The 17,277-nt window shown below is 43.0% G+C and overlaps 1 protein-coding gene across 3 annotated transcripts in view; it reads left to right on the forward strand.

Moving 5' to 3' along the window:
- Positions 1 to 11,381, forward strand: part of AFTPH (aftiphilin) — a 76,622-nt gene extending 65,241 nt beyond the window's left edge. For all 3 annotated transcript variants that reach the window (XM_055121632.1, XM_004609179.2, XM_004609180.2), the window contains one exon: positions 10,501 to 11,381. In XM_055121632.1, coding sequence (XP_054977607.1) covers positions 10,501 to 10,645 — 145 coding nt within the window. In that variant the 3' untranslated portion in view covers positions 10,646 to 11,381. The remainder of the gene's footprint in view (positions 1 to 10,500) is intronic.
- Positions 11,382 to 17,277: the final 5,896 nt, after the last annotated feature.

Here is a 17,277-nt window from a genome sequence, read left to right on the forward strand (position 1 = left end):
TATCAATTAAATGATTTGCAAATATTTAATCTTCTGCTGTTTTTACCTATTTTTTGTGTAGTGGGGAACAAATGCCTCCCTAGAAGCAGCTGGAGGGCCCAGGCCACACCCAACAATACTTAGCTTGGCTGTGCTGGTCCTACACAGCAGTGACCGGACTCTGGCACTGCTCTGGGGTCATCAGAGCCATTCCCATGGTGCTGGGGAGCACATGGGCCCCCCAAACCAGGCCTCCTCTCCAGCACTTTGACCTGTATCCATGGCCTCTTTTTTTCACTTTCTTGATAATGTCCTGTGAAATCCAATAATTTAATTTTTATAAGATACAGTTTATATATATTTTGTTGCCTATGCATTAAACTGTCATATCTAAGAGATGATTGCCTATTTCAAGGTCAAGCTTAGGACCTTGGTTCTCTCTTTCTCTCTCTCCCTCTCTCTGCCCCCTCCCTCTCTCTGTCTGTCTCTGTCTCTGTCTCTCTATCACCACCTCCCCTCTCAGACTCTCATACTCCTCTTTTGAGTTATCATTGGTTTGCAGTATTACGGACTTTGAAAGGGTTAGCTTCATACCTCTACCTGTATGTATATGTTTGATCCATAGTATCACCACCACTTTACCCACTAAAATTCCAGTGCCAGCCCACCACCAAAAAGATCCCTCTATTCATTTATTACTTTCTTCCTCCCCTTTTCTTAGGTAACTACTATAGTTTCCACTGAATCAAAGAGTTAAATTTGTTGTTTTTCCACAATTCAGTAGCTTTAAATTTGAGTGGAGCCATCTGATGTCTTCCACTCTCTTACAAAATATCCAGGAGTGATATTGCTGGATCATTTGTGCTTTTTTTTTTTCCAAGGAATCTCAGTACCATTTTCTATTTTGGCCTCACCAATTTATATTTCAACCAATTGTGTATGAGAGTTTCTTTTCCCCCATATCTTCTTACAAGCTCTGTAGTTTCCCATCTTTTTGATATATGCCCTTTTCATGGGTGTGAAGTAATATCTTGTTTTGATTTGAACTTCCCTAGTAACAAGTAACGTTGAGTAATTTTACTGGTGTCTGTCTACATCTGTATTTCTTGTTTGGATAAGTATCTGTTTGTGTCTTTTGTCTAATTTATGATTGCTTTGCTTGATCTTGTTGCCAAGTTCTGTGAGTTTTCTTAACTTACATATTAACCTCTTGTCAAGTGTACAAAATAATCTTTTCCCAATTGGTAGGTTATTTTGGAGTACTTTGTGATAGCTTTTCCTTTGTTTCTGGTTTTGGGGGTTTGGATTTCTGTGTTTTTTGGTGTTTTGCTGTGTTTTGATTTGACATACTCCCATTTACTCTGGGTTTTGGGTTTTTGATTTGTAGGGGGCCACAGCCAGCAGTACTCGGGACTATTCCTGCCTTTGTGCTCAAAAGTGTCCCCTAGCAATGTTCAGGGGAACATATGTGGTACCAAGGATTCAGACTGGGTTCAGCAGGGTGTAAGGCAAATGCCTTAACCCCTGTGTTATCTCTCCAGCCCCCGTTAGTGTAGTCTTAATGTGTGTTTACCCTGCCATTGGAGTTGAGTCTCCAGATACATCTTTGATGTTGAGGCCCTAGAGCCTGTCACCTATATTTTTTGTTTGTGGTATCTAAGTCTTTATTCCATTTTGAGTTAAATATTTATACTAGGTATAAAATAGGTGATCATATTTTTGTATGTGGCACGCTGATTATCCCAGCACCATTTGTTGAAAAGGCTTTCTCTTCTCCATTTTGTGGACTCAGCTCCTTTATCATAAATATTATATGTGAGAATTTTTTTTTTGAACTCTCTGTTCTAGTCGTGCTCTGTGTTTCTTCTCATTACAGTACCGTACTGTCTTAATTACCATTGCTTTATAATATAGTTGAAAGTGAGGAAGCATGATACCTCCCTTTCTCTTCTTAGAATTGATTTGACTGTTCAAGGTCTGGTTTGGTTTGTTTTGTTTGTTTGGGGACACACCCAAGCGCTTAGGACTTACTCCTGACTTGACGCTCAGGGATCACTCCTGGCGAGTGATCTAATGGCTCAGGGAACTACATGGGGTGCTGGGGGTCTAACTGCACAAAGGCAAGTGCCCTATATGCTATAGTATCTCTCAGATCCTTATCTTTTTTGGATTCTATTCTATTTATTTCTGCTCTGATTTTTATTATTTTCTTCCTTTTGCTGACTTCCAGTTGGTGGCTCCTCCTTTTCTGGTTCCTTAAAGTTTGAAATTAGATCATTTATTTGGGACTTTTCTTTTTTATTGTTGCGGAATTGTATAGAAATGCACTCCTTTTTTGTTTGTTTATTTTTGGTTTGGAGGATCACATCCAGCAGTGTTCAGAGACTACTCCTGGCAGTGCTCGGTGACCTCTATATGGGATACCAGGGATTAAACCCAATTTGGCCGCATGCAAGGCAAGTGGCCTAATTGCTATACTCTCTCTCCAGCCCCTGAACTCCCTTCTTCTTTTTTTTTTTTTTTTTTTTGCTTTTTGGGGTCACATCTGGCAATGCACAGGGGTTACTCCTGGCTCTGCACTCAGGAATTACCCCTGGCCATGCTCAGGGGACCATATGGGATGCTGGGATTTGAACCGGGTCGGCCGCGTGCAAGGCAAACACCCTACCCGCTGTGCTATCTCTCCAGCCCCTGAACTCGTTCTTAATACTGTTTTTGCTTCATATTATGGAGCCTGGTAACTTGTTTTCTTTGTTCTCTCGAGTTTTGTATTTCTTGATTTTTTTCCCATTGATCCAGGGGTTGTTTGGTCGCTATAATTTTTTTTCCTTGTGTTGTGGTTGTTTATTTCAACTCATACAGTTGTCACATAAGATCCTTGTATGATATTAATCTTCATCAGTTTATAAAGATTTCTTTTGTGTCCCAACATATAGTCTATCCATTTTGTTTCCTTCAGTTGTTTTGGGTGCTGCATACAATGATACTCCTGACTCTGCACCTAGGAATACCCTTGGCAGGCATTGGGGACCATATGGGATGCCAGGGATCGAACCCAGATCAGCCATGTGCAAGACAGACACCCACCCAATATACTATCTCTAGTCCCCACATTTTTCTTTCTTTTTTTTTATTTTTAAGAAATTTTATTGTATATAATCTGTCCTTGAGAAGATTTCGTGGGCACTTCAGAAGATCAGATATTTATTTCTTTGGTGGTGGAAGTTTATGTATAGATTTGTTCTGTCAACCTTTTTATTTTATTTAACATCATTATTTTCTTTTTCTTTTTCTTTTTTTTTTTTTTTTTTTTTTTGCTTTTTGGGTCACACCCAGCAATGCTAGGGGTTACTCCTGGCTTTGCACTCAGGAATTGCTCCTGGCAGTGCTTGGGGGACCATATGGGATGCCGGGGATCGAACCCGGGTCGGCCGCATGCAAGGCAAACGCCCTACCCATTGTGCTATCGCTCCGGCCCCCATCATTATTTTCTTTTTAAATTTTATTTATACTCTGAGAATATTCCATGGGCATTTAATAAGATTGTGTATTTATTTGAGGAAAAGTTTTTTGGGGAATGTTTCTGTGTAGATTTGTTAGTCCACCTCTTTGATTAATTCATTTAATGCCATTATTTTCTTATAATTTCTTGGTCTGGACAATCTGTCCATTGCTTTAAATTGTGTGTTGTGATTCTCTACAGTTAATATATTACTACCCACATGTCTCTTGAGATCTATCAATAATTGTTTTGTATATTTAGGTGCCTTTGTTGAATGCATACATATACTGGTGACATTATATTTTTCCGGACTGATCCCTTGATAAATATATAATATCCATTTCTGATTAATTACTTTTTTCAGTTGGAAGTTTTTTCTGTCAGATATGAAATAGCAGTTTCTTTCCTTCCTCCCCGCCTTTCAATCTTTCATTCTCAAAAGCTTATACTTTTTCTTTCCTTTTTTTTTTGGTTAGGGTGACAGCTGGACTGGAGCGATAGCACAGCGGGTAGGGCATTTGCCTTGCTTGCGGCTGACCCGGGGTTCAATTCCTCCGTCCCTCTCGGAGAGCCCGGCAAGCTACCGAGAGTATCCCGCCCGCACAGCAGAGCCTGGCAAGCTACCCATGGTGTATTCGATATGCCAAAAACAGTAACAACAAGTCTCACAACGGAGACGTTACTGGTGCCCGCTCGAGCAAATCAATGAACAATGGGACAACAGTGCTAGGGTCACAACTGGCAGTAAGTCAGGACTTCCTCCTGGCTCTGCACCCATGCATAATCCCTAGCATGGCTTGGGTGACCATATGTGGTGCTAGGGATCAAACCCAACTCAGCCATGTGCACGGCAAGAGTCTATCCCTATACTTTTTCTTCTCTCTAATTTGAGACTCTGTATACATAATACAGATAGATCCTACTTTTTATTCATCCATTCAGTGGTTTTTGACTAATGATTTCAGACCATTCCATTCACACTTAGGGTGATTATTGATATGATACTTATTTATACCATTCTACCTTTTAGTTACTGGCTGTTGTATGTTTTTATTGTCTCTCTTTCATTTGTTTCTGTCTTTTCATAAGAATTTCTTACCCTGGCTGGTGATTCTTTCCATTTTTTCATTCTTTCTTCTAGGTGTCCATTCTCTGACTTTCAATGCCAGCCATGGGTTTGTTTCTAACCACGAGAGTCTTTTGTTGGGCCAGAGAGATAGCTCAAGCAAGAGTGAATATGGCTGTTCTGTGCAAGGCCCTGAATGTGATCCCTAACACTGCTCCATCTTCCTGTCCCCCAGCACAGACCACAGGGAGCCCAGCCTCCTGTCTGAGTGCTGGGCATAGTCCCTCTTTATGAAACACATGGCCCTACTTCAATCAGCTACTATACCATCAGTAACAGCAAAACTGACTTTATGTTTTTCTTCCTCATTTATGTTTTTGTTGTCACATCTTACTGTTTTTGCTCACTATCGCTGTCTTCTTGCACAAATTTTTGTGTTGTCTCTATTTTTTCATGTAGAAGAGTTTGTGTTAACATTTCTTGTTGAGCAAGTCTTGCGGCAAACTCTGTTAGCTTTTGTTTGTCCGGGACACTCTTATCTATATCTGAATGATAATTTTGCCAGGCAGAGTATATTTGGCTGGCAGTTTTCATCTTTTAGTAGTGTGACTTTATCATTCCACTCTCTTGCCTGTAGGAATTTTGCTGAAATTTGATCAAAGCCCAATAGAGGTGCTTTTGTATATGATTTATTCCTTTACCTTTGTAGCCCAGTATTTTTTTTGTATCGCTGATGTTTGATAATTTAACAATGATGTGTTTTGGTGTGGGGTTTTTGGTTAGAAATAATGATGTTCTCTCAGCTTCCTGGACAGCTAAGTAAGTTCTTTCCTTAGGGTTGGAAAATTCTCAGCTTAGTTCTCTGAGCTGTGTTCTTTAGGCTTTCTTCTAAGAGTTTTATTGAGTTTTATTTCTTCAAAGAGTTAAAGGGCTGGAGCAATAGCACAGCGGTAGGGCGTTTGCCTTGCACACGGCCGACCCGGGTTCGATTCCCAGCATCCCATATGGTCCCCTGAGCACTGCCAGGAGTGATTCCTGAGTGGATGAGCCAGGAGTAACCCCTGTGCAATGCCAAGTGTGACCCAAAAAGCAAAAAAAAAAAAAAAAAGTTAAATTTAAAAAGACCTTAAATTTAGGTCTTTGATTTATTTTGAATACGTTGTGAAGTATAGAAATCACACTTCAGTTCTTTGCTTGTGGAATTACAGTTGTAGTGGCATTTTCTGTTGAAAGTCTGTTCTTTCTCCCCATTAAATGGTCTTGACACTCTTAAGGGCCAGTGAAATAGTACAGATGTTAAGGTTCTTACCATGCATCCTGCCAACCTCAGTTCAAATTCTCAGCACAATGTATGGTTCCCTGAGCACCTCCAAGGATCACTATTGAGCACAGAGCCAGGAATAGCCCCTGAAATTCAAAATTATTTATTTAATTTTTTATTGTATTTCACAAAAGAAATAAATCTTGGATTAAAAAATACAAATAAAGGGGCTGGAGCAATAGCACAGCGGGTAGGGCATTTGCCTTGCACGCGGCCGACCCAGGTTCGATTCCCAGCATCCCATATGGTCCCCCAGCACTGCCAGGAGTAATTCCTGAGTGCAGAGCCAGGAGTAACCCCTGTGTGTGACCCAAAAAGCAAAAAAAATAAAAAATAAAAATTATGTGATTTTTCTAGGGCCAGAGAGAGAGAGTACATCAAGTACGGCAATTGCCTTGCATGCAGCCAACTCTGGTTCAATCCCTGGTATTCCATATGGCCCCCCAGACACCACCAGGAGTGATTCCTGAATGCAGAGCCGGGTGTGGCCCATTAAAAAAAAAGAAGAAAGTTTGGTTATTTTCTGATTTTAAGATCATTATGATAAAACTTTAAAAAATAATAATCCTCAAGATGTTCTTCTTGATCACTATCACATCAATGCATGGATAAATGCACATACTATGTAAGCCTTTTTGAAAAATACACCTCATATGAATTCCAAGTAGTGCCCCTGAAACAGACTATTGAAAGAAACCTCAGAATAGTCTTTACTTAGGTGAAAGCATCTTTACTCTTCTCCTTTTCCCACACCCCAACTGCACTCCACAAAGGAATTTTATTGGTTGCAATTTTATTTGCAGCTATTTTCAGTAAATTTTTGTCATTACAAAAGCAGTAAGCTCTGTTATAGAAAGTTAGAAAACACAGACCAAAATGAAAATTAAGGTATGGCTATAGCTCTCTGTCAGAGCACATGTCTCTCAGTGTGGTGATGTTACCAGCACAAAACAAAACATGCTAACTCCACCCTCAGCCCCTGGTAACAGACAAAGAAGAATATCGCATTCTTGACACTCAGTTGCTCTGATTTTTTGTGCTGTTCTTTTAGGTTCCTTGCTATGCTTATATATACATGTGCTTGCTGTTTAAGCCAAAAATAAGTGTTCGGCCCATGCCCAGCTGTATTCGGGGCTTGCTCCTTGCTCGCTGAGGGATCACTCCCAGCTGGGGTTGGAGGGACCATATGTAGCGCCAGAGACCGAGCCCAGGAAAGCACCCTGCCTCTTGGACTATTGCTCCAGTCCCCAAAACTATATTTTATAGTTCACGTTAAATTGAATCTACTCATCAGTCAGTGATTTCGATCTGCTAGTTTCAACACGTTTTCATTTTCTCTAATTCCCAGATAATTTTCAAATTTCTCCAACACTGTTTTTTCTCTCTGCTTTGGAAACCAATATTTAATCTGTTGACCATTATACTGAATGTTAAGGCACTTAAGTCTTCTTTAGCTAGGTTGCCCTCATCTCTTTGTTTTTTTGATGGGTGAGGCCTGGTTTGAGCCACACCAGGTGAGGCTCAGAAGCTTTATGCTTTGTGCTGAGGATTGACCTGGCTTAGGTGGTGCCAGGGACCATGTGCAGTGCCAGAGTCGGCTGTGTGGTAATAAGCAAGTGCCTGTTTTGGGGAGGGGGGGGCAGGTGATTTGGGTCACACCCAGTGATACTCAGGGTTTACTCCTGGCTCTGCACTCAGGAATTACTCCTGGCAGTGCTTCAGGGATGGGATGTTGGGGATCAAACCTGGGTCAGCCACGTGCAAGGCAAACACCTCCCCATTGTACTATCACTCTGGCCTTAGGAAAGCACCTTAACTCCTGGTCTCTCCTGGGCGCCCATCCCTTTGGAGGTTTTTGTTTGTTTTCAGTTTAATATTAGCTAGATTAAAAGGGGCCAGAGAGATAGTACAGCAGGTAAGACATTTGCATTGCATACTGCCTGCCTGGGTTTGTCCCCGGAGTCCCTGTAGTACACCGAGCACTGCCAGCAGTGGTTCCTGAGTACAGAGCCAGGAGTAACCCCTGAGCATAGCCACATGTGCCCCACCCACCCATACAAAACGGACTTTTAAAAGCTGTTTTAAATTTTTTAAAGTTTTGGAAACCAGTTGTCCCAGAACATTCCAGCATTCTGACCTCTGGACTTGTCTCTCTGTTTCCTTTAAGTGGTATTTAATGTGCTTCTCTGTGCCCCTTGTTTCCTATCAACTGGAATCATATCTTAAGGTTTGTTGATTAGGTACAACATGTCACCTAGAATATGTCATCTTAGAAGACCAATGGCATCTGGTTAATTCTGTCAGTGGTGGTGCTAATTTTGACCATTGGTGAGAGACTGACTTATTATTCCATTATCTACTGAAAGTTTTGCACTGGGGAACTGGAGCAGTGATACATCAGGTAGCACGCTTGCCGTGGACAGCCAGCCTGTCTTGATCCCAGCGTCTTCTTTGGTTCCCAGAAAACACCAGGACTAATTCCTGAGTGCAGAGCCAGGAGTAACTCCTGAACATCACTGGATTTACCCCTGTGTCCCCCCCCAAATATTTTTCACTAAAACTAAAAAGTAAAATAGGTGTTTTTCTTTGTAATGATGCAACTATCCAATTTCTCAGCAAATGCACCCAAATTTTTGCCACCTTTTAAGAATGATTAAAAATGTAGATTTTAATGTATTTTTATTTATTGCTGCTCAATTCTTCTGAGAACCAAGTTCATTACTGATTAGCCTCTAACCATTAGTGATTTGGTCTAAAAGTAATATCTCTATCACTGTAACTTTCCTTTATATATATTTTTTTCATTGAATCACTGTGAGGTACACAGTTGCAAAGTTGTTCATGATTGGGTTTCAGTCATATAATATTCCAACACCTATTCCTAAACCAGTGTACATATCTCACTACCACTCTACCAGTGTCCCCAGTTTCCCTCTCCTACCTGCCTCTATGCCAGGCAGTTTCTTTCTTTCCCCCCCTCTCTCCCTCTCTCCCCGCCCCCCCTTGGGAGGCATTATGGCTTGCAATACAGATACTGAAAGGTTATCATGTATATCCCTTTATCTACTTTCAACACTCAGTTCTTGTCCAGAGTGATCATTTCCAACTATTACTATAATAATGGTTCTTTCTCTATCCTAACTGTCCCACCCCATCCCACCCCCCTTTTTTTTGGGGGGAGGGGCTTTTTTGGCTTTTTGGGTCACACCCGGTGATGCTCAGGGAGTGTTACTCCTGGCTCTGCACTCAGAAATCACTCACTCTTGGTGGTGCTTTGGGAAACCTTATGGGATGCTGGGGATTGAACCTGGGTCGACCACTTGCAAAGCAAATGCCCTACCCGCTATACTATTGCTCCGGCCCCCCTAACTGCCCTTTGCCCCAGCACACACTTGTGGCAAACTTCTAGCCATTGATTGATCCTCCTGGCCCCTGTTTTACCTGGCCTTGGATACTAATCTCGTACTTAGCTTTGTGTGTGTGTGTGTGTTTGTGTCTGTGTGTGTGTGTGTCTGTGTCTGTGTCTGTGTCTGTGTCTTTGTGTGTGTGTCCTTCTGATTTTATTCAATATATTTAACATTTTGGGAAAATAGCAAAGTTTAGATTACAGTTTTGTGTTTGTTTTTGTTTTGAGTTTTGTGTTTGTGGTTTTTCGTGTGTGTGTTTGTTTTGAGTTACATTTGAGGCTCAGTTGTCATTTCCTGCAGCTCACCTGCCAGGAAGACCTAGGTCACTAGGAATTCTCCCACTCCCACTCTGTGCTAAGCACCGAACTGCTTCCTTCTACATCAGAAGCCAGTGTAGCAACTTGGTACTTACAGGACACCTGCAGGACCTCTAGGTGTCTCATAGTCCCTTTCTCTGAGCCCTTGCTGCTGCCTACATCCTGTTTCAGCAGCTCATCCCACTGCCGCTGCCCTGGGCCTGGGGCTGGGCAATGTGCGACCCACGGGCCTGAGACAGACGCTCCTGAATTGAAGGTTTTCTTGCCTGGAATTCCCCCTCAAGGGGCAGGAAGACCTGAAGTCACATGACGTACAAGGTCTAGTGCCAGCTCCACCTTGTTCTTTGTTAAAATAATTTTGGTAGTTTCATATGCAATAAGGGGAACTTTACTCAGTGGTGTTGTTAAGATTTTGATATTAAATTGCTGCTTAGTAACATTTTAAAAGTATGCCCAGGTTGATGCTTCTGGCCTTAATTAAAGCCCTGAGCTGTGCACTCATACCTGAGAATCTGTATTGCACACCTAGTCCTGTGGACACGCTTAAATCAGGCTGCGTCTGCAGAAGAAATTGGGTGTCTGGGCCTGGAGCAATAGCACAGCGGGTAGGGCATTTGCCTTGCACACGGCCGACCCAGGTTTGATTCCCAGCATCCCATATGGTCCCCCGAGCACCAGCAGGAGTAATTCCTGAGTGCAGAGCAAGGAATAACCCCTGTGCATCTCCGATGTGACCCCCAAAAAAAGAAAGAGAGAGAGAGAGAGAGATTGGGTGTCTGCCACAGGTGGCACATGACAGGCAGTGCCCCCAGTATGCTAGTAACTGGCATCTTGAGAGTGGACTTCCCCCCATTTCCTACAGTAAAGTCATAATGACTACTTTTCTTTTTTCTTTTTTTGGTCAATAGGAAACCGAAAAGAGAAGAACACCTGAGTGAAGAAGCCATCAAGGTGATCGCTAGCCTTCCTGACTTAACATTCATGCATGCCAAGGTGTTGATGTTCCCAGCCACGCTAACGCCTGCTACCAACTCCCAAGAGAAAGCTGACTGATAACTGATATGAACTGGACAGTTTCCATCGCTTTTCCTTCCCTCTGTACCTTCCCTTTCACCAAAAGCATACCTGCTCTAATTAAAAAACAAAATCCAAATTCAGCTGATTTGTTGGTAAGCCTCACTAGAGTGGTATACATAGTAATGTATATTTATTTACATACGGAAGTCCTAAATTTATATTAGAAAAAAATGTAAATAATTGGGGGTGAACATTTTTGAAGATTTATTCTTTTTGTGTTGCTGGGGTGTATACATTTATGTCTTTGTGAAATACACTGGTGGTGTCCTTCTTACAAAACTTTTGAAATAAAAAAAAAAGAAAATTAAAAATTTAAATCTCCACTGTCTATGAAATCCCCCTTCAGTCTTTTCAGAGTACGATAAATGTACAATTAATTTTTCATGTCGTATGTAGAAATATTTTTGCTGTCACAAACAAATAAGCTTCAGAGTCCCCATAGAAACTCCTTTTTAATTTGATGTGTGGTGGGTTTGTTTCAGATCTGGCTTTTGTTAACATTTTTGTGCTCCTTTTTAATCTTTTCAATCTGGCTTATTGCTGTTTGACCTTTTGCAAGGTACTTCATCAGTTGCTCTTCTGTTCTAGGATATGGATCACTGTCAAACTTGATTGGAGGGGTTTAAAGGGATGTGTTTTATTTTCAATCAGTTTGGTTTGGAGAAGGACCAAATTACATGGATGTCTTACAATAAAATTTACTTGTTACTGATTTTTTTGTTTTCTTGTACCACTATTTTTTGAGGATTTTGCACAGTGTAAAATGACATAATCATAGATTGCTATGGTTTAGGCTGTATATACAGTAAAAACTATGGGTTTTAAATGTTTGGGGAAATTCCTATGGAAAAAAAAGAGACATGTAGAAGAACCTCTAACAAGGTTAATGTGCATGCCTAAGGTCTTTGGAGATTTCAGTGTGTAAATTTCCTTTTAGCTTACACAAAAATAAAATAATTTAAAAGAAATTTAGCCCAGTGTCTCTCCATACTTTGATATCTGAGAAAATATGTAATGAGTGGGTGAAAGTTTTATTTTGTTTTAATGTATTTCAGTCCAAAGGAAATCATTTGGTAGGCCTCTACTTTGTTGAAATCAGGGAGAATTAGAATCCAGCCCATAAGAATTGGATCAGTACTTCTAGTGCTACCAAGAGAAATTCCTTAGTATAGAGCCAAGAGTAACCCCTAAATATTGCTGGGTGTGGCCCCCAAACAAGAAGCAAGTAAAGCTGGGAGAGAACTCAATTGGTAAGCACATGCCTAGCACATGTGAGACTCTGCGTTCAATCCCCAGCACCACGTGGTACCCTGAGCATCACCATGTGTAACCCCCCACTCATTCCAGAAAAAAATGGTTTTGGAGGGTGCCACATTCAATAGTGTCCAGGGGCTACTTCTAAGGTTTGGTGCTCAGGGTTCCCAGCAGTGCTAGGAAGCAAATCAGGATCAGCCACAAGCCAGGCAAGGCTATCTCTAACCCTCACAAAGAAATGTTTTTAAAAGTAGACCTTTCAGCACCAGAGGGTTTTTACAGAGTTGAAAGCCTTTGTCTTGCATGCAACTGGCCCAAATTTTATCTCCAGAACTGCCAGGAGTGACCTTCAAGCACCATTGAGTGTATCCCCTCCACTGTGCCCACTCTTCCCCCAAAATAGACCTTCTTACTAAATGTGACTGCTCTTCTGATACAGAGCAGATTATTTTTTATCTTGCAAGCAATTTTAGATCAGCGTTTCCTTTTATATTGGACTTTGATGTTTTCTTTTATATTGAACTTTAATATACACCAGGTACATTCATGTTGAACTGTCATAGGTTGAAGTTAGGACTTTAGCCTAGAAGCTCAAAGTACTCAGCTTTGCACTAGCCCAAGACTGCACCTTAAAGCAATGGCAGTAGCTGGTCTGGGAAGCACCTGTCACAGGAGCCAAAGGTAGTTTTAGTCATCACTGCTTCTGGCAGAAGCTGCCCTGTTGTCTTCAAACCGGGAGAACATGAGGAGCAGAAAAAAGGACAGAGACATTCACCGTCAAATCTCACACATGGGAGAGTGAGTTGGCCATCAGCTGTGTGTCCTTGTCTTCACATCAGCCCTCCACCCCTCAGAGTTTCACCTCACTTGATGTCCCAATCCAAGTAGCCATACCTAATTCCCCCACTAATCCAGACCAGTACAGGAAGTTTAGAAGAAACTTCTCTACACTGAGTCATGTGTCACTACTGTTTTTATGAATCACTTTTTAACAGAGAGATTTGTAATCTTCCCTCTACACAGTAATCGTGTTCTTTATTTGGAACGTGTCATCCTTTTATTCCCTCATGTTTCTTGAATTGGTTAGGATTAGGCTTGGCTGTGAGTAACAAAAACCCAAAATACTGCATTGCATGGAATAAGACTCATACTTTTGTCACATTTGATCTTCTCTGAAATTGCAATGTGTCATACAATTGCATGATATCTGTCAGTGGTTTCTTTTTTCCTGGTGCTATAGAAAATAATGCTGCCTTATACTCAGTGACAGAATCAATGAAAATGGTCACGGTGGTTTAAACAATAGAAGTTTGTTTCTCTCACCTATAAAAGTTAAGAAGTAGTCTGGGCCTAATTGCGAGACTTCTTAAGATCTTCAAATACAAACACTTATTACATCCAAGACAGCCATTTGCCACCTCCATGGCCTCAGCAAGGCATCATGCCACCATGGGAGGAAGGGTGAAGGAGGGCAATTCTCCCTGCGATAGCACTTTCAGGGAGAAAGACACAGTGTGTTTAACTGCAACCTGCTACTGGCCAGAATTTAGTTGTAGTATCATCTCTAACTGCACCAGAGATTGAGGGATCCTTAGCAATCATCCAAAAGGAGCTTTAGTAGGAAGGAAGAACAGATAATGTAGGATAACCAAAAGCCTGGGCCATGTTGATTTTTCACTTATAGAGTGTGTCATTATGCAAGTAGTGATACAAAAGGGAAATGAGATTCAGGGTCATTGTCTTAGGCTGCAACGATTCCTTCAACTGGCTCTGTTGCCCTCTTGGTATTTTTCCAAGTATTTCAAGGGGGAAAGAATTTATGGAGGATAGGACAGAGTTATTGGCACCGTGGGGGAATAAATGCTAAAGCCCATCTGGTGAGAGTAGGGAGCAGTCTGGTGGTCCACGGGGCACAGGAGTTGTGTGTTACAGCACACAACTTAGCAGTAAGAGCTTGTATAAGTACTTTACCTAAGTCTTACTTCCTTCACAAAGTTAGGATAGAAGAAATCTTTAGGCCCAGGTTCTCCCTTGAACACATACTATGTCCCTTGCTTGTCTCTATTTCTTTGCTTATTTTTACCCTATCTTTTCTTGAATACATACTTCTTGTCTTTCTCCTCTCACATCTTTCTAGTTTCTAAGTTCTAATCAATAGAAACTACGTTGCTTCTCTGAAGAAGAAAAGGGTTAGAATCTCAAAACGGAAAAACTAAGGAGGAACCTAGAGAACCCTAGAATATCAGTACTGGACGATGGGCTAGTTGGCCCAGTGTTAGGCAAACCTCACTCCCACGAGTCCCCCTGCAGCCTTCTGAGGCAGCCTGGCCCCTGGATGGTGGTGGGTGTGTCCATTAGTGACGCTCTGGGCTTGCAGCCTCCAGGGGTAGGCAGGGATTGCGCCCGGTGCAATCCATTTGTAGAAGGAGTTCAACTCAAGAAGGTGAAGCCTAGAAAAGGAACTTGGCTGACACCACAGTGCACAGCTAGATCTAGAGGCAGGGCCTGAGCCCATGTGCCTAACTCCGAGCCTTTTCACCTACATCCTCTTGGATCCCTTGCTCTGACTACTGACCAGTCCAGCCTTTGCCTGAACATTTGCAAAGACCACCTATGGACTCAGACTCTCATAAGACAGCCCGGGGGCATGTGCTTTGTTGGTCAACGTGGGTAGAGACTTCTATTGAGTAAAAAATGATTACCAGGAATCTCTTGTTGATTAAGTTTTTCTGATGCCTTTCCAATAAATGTCTGAAGTCCCGGTCATATTCCCTGCTCCCTCACTCCTTGGCATGGTTTCCAGACTTACCATCTATATCATTCTCTGGACATGGTGTCAGCTTACCACAATTCTTCAAAAATATACTCTTTAGACCGGATACTCTTTACTCTTTAGGCCTCATCACAAGCCTAGAAAGCATAAGGCCCCAAATTTGATCCCTGGCCAATCCCCTATACCTAGTGAGATCCCAACAGCTCCACCATTTTGGATCTCTGGTGCCACAACAAAGCACACACCACAACCAAGTGTGTGCAAGCAGCGTAGTTTAAAACAGGAAGTCTGAGGCAAGAGAGACAGGGATTAAGGTTCTTATCTTGCACACAGTCAACTTCAGTTCAATCCCTGGCGTTGCATAGGATCCCTCAAACACCACCAGGAGTTGGGACTGGAACGATAGCACAGTGGGTAGGATGTTTGCCTTGCACGCGGCCAACCTGGGTTCGATTCCTAGCATCTCATATGGTCCCCTGAGCAGCGCCAGGAGTAATTCCTGAGTGCAGAGCCAGGAGTAACCTTTGTGCATTGCCGGGTGTGACCCCCCCCAAAAAAAAAAACACCACCAGGAGTGAGCAAAAGCCAGGAGGAACCCTGAGTACCTCCAGGTGTGGCCCAACCCCCGACAGGCAATAAAGAAGCGGCAAGTGGCACAGTTAAGTGCAACCCAACCACTGCAAAAGCAATAAGAGAAGGGAGATAATTTACCACAAAAAATAAAACAAATGTGACCTGAAATGGAATTGCTGTATATGGCAACAACATCCTTTATCTTACTGTGTGAACAGCCTTTTCTCTATAACTTCCAGAACATTTGTTTTGCTCTATTAGCTGCTTGTGTCATTGAATTTTTAAATCTAAAAACAGTTTTATATCTATACTTCTGCAAGTTTTTTTTTTCGGTTTGAAGAACCATGATTTATAGTAGTGTTAATGATAGCGTTTCATGCACTCGCACTTCCAACACCAAACCCTCCACCAGTGTTCTCTCCTGTTGTCTCAGGCTCTCTAGCAAGATCACTCAGAGGCTAGAGAGCCATGCCTGGCATATGCAAGGACCTGTGTTTGATCCCAGGCACCACATGATCCCCTGAAAACAGCCAGGTATAGTCCGGGTATCCTGAGCGGCGCCAGAGTGGGCCTGGTGGTCCCTAGTACTGCAGCAGACCCTTCCAGAATCCATTTTACCCGTAAGCACTGAGAACCCCATCTGAATTTTCCCCGAGCAGCCTATTCTATCAGTTAACAGTTCCATTCTCCAAGGCCCTGGAGTAGCCCCCAACACAGTATCCACCCCACGAGGTTTCCTCCAAACTGAAGTACTCGACCAGCTCCAGGAAGAAGCCTGCCCAGGTCTCATTCATCTGCTGGGGTCCTGCTCTCTTACTCAAAGCTGGATTTGCGGCTGCAGGTGGTACACGGTGAAGCAAGGGGTTGCTCCTTGTTTTGTGGTTCTGGGCCCAGATTCCCCCATCATGGCCCCAGGCCATGTTCACCCCCAGCGCCAAGGACACCCAAAGTTCCCCTGTCATCAAAAATCCAAGCCCAGGGGCTGGAGCGATAGCACAGTGGGTAGAGTGTTTGCCTTGCACAAGGCCAACCTGGGTTCGATTCCCAGCATCCCATATGGTCCCCCGAGGACTGCCAGGAGTAATTCCTGAGTGCATGAGCCAGGAGTAACCCCTGTGCATCACTGGGTGCGACCTAAAAAGAAAAAAAAAATCCAAGCCCGGCTAAAGTGGGAACAGCTTACTGAAACCAGCACTTCCCAGAAGTAAGCACCCCACTGCCGTGTCCTTTCATACACCACCCCCCACCCACCCACCCACTCCTCAGGCTGATGACCTTCTGGCCTGAAGCTTCGGTCACAGGAGCAGTGGCCTGAGTGGGAATCACACACTGGTTCCCTCTTGTTTGCTGTGGCATCTTGAGATCCTGAACTCTGCTCAGGGGGATGATTAGTTCAGAGAACAGCACACAGCGTGTTAGCCTCCTGCTCTCCAGCGCCCCGAGAAGCGGTCTGAAGTCTCTCAGGAACCTAATATTTGTCATAGCAGCCCCCCATCACACACACACACACACACACCATTTTATCACCTCTCAGCGGCCTCTATTCTGTCAGGAGGCAACAGCTCTGCCCTGGAAAGAGGGGCGTAGTTTCCCCTCAGCCCCTATCTGGTAACTCTCTCTTCATTTACAATCTGTTTGCTGTTTCAGATGTTTGGAAAGAAAACCCCTTAGTCAGCAGCCCAGGAAAGTTTTATTTTCAGTGGAATCTGGAAGCTTCTTGCCCAGCCTGGGGTGTCTGATGTGCGTGTGTATGTGTGTGTGTGTGTGTGTGTGTGTGTGTGATTGTGTGTGTCTTTGTATGTGCGTGTGTGTGTCTGTGTGTGCATGTGTGTGTTTTGTGACTAGAACCTAACATCTGTGAGGCAGGCGGGACCTTGGCCTCTATGTCACCAGACACCTGGTGAAAGGGGGCATTCAGGGGGAGAAAATCTGGGCAGAGCCCACGGGTGACAACCGGTATTTATCTCATAGGTTTCCAAGGCAGGGAGACGGATGAGCCGAAACCCAA

Source organism: Sorex araneus, chromosome X (genome assembly GCF_027595985.1).
Source record: "Sorex araneus isolate mSorAra2 chromosome X, mSorAra2.pri, whole genome shotgun sequence".
Lineage (NCBI taxonomy): Eukaryota > Metazoa > Chordata > Mammalia > Eulipotyphla > Soricidae > Sorex > Sorex araneus.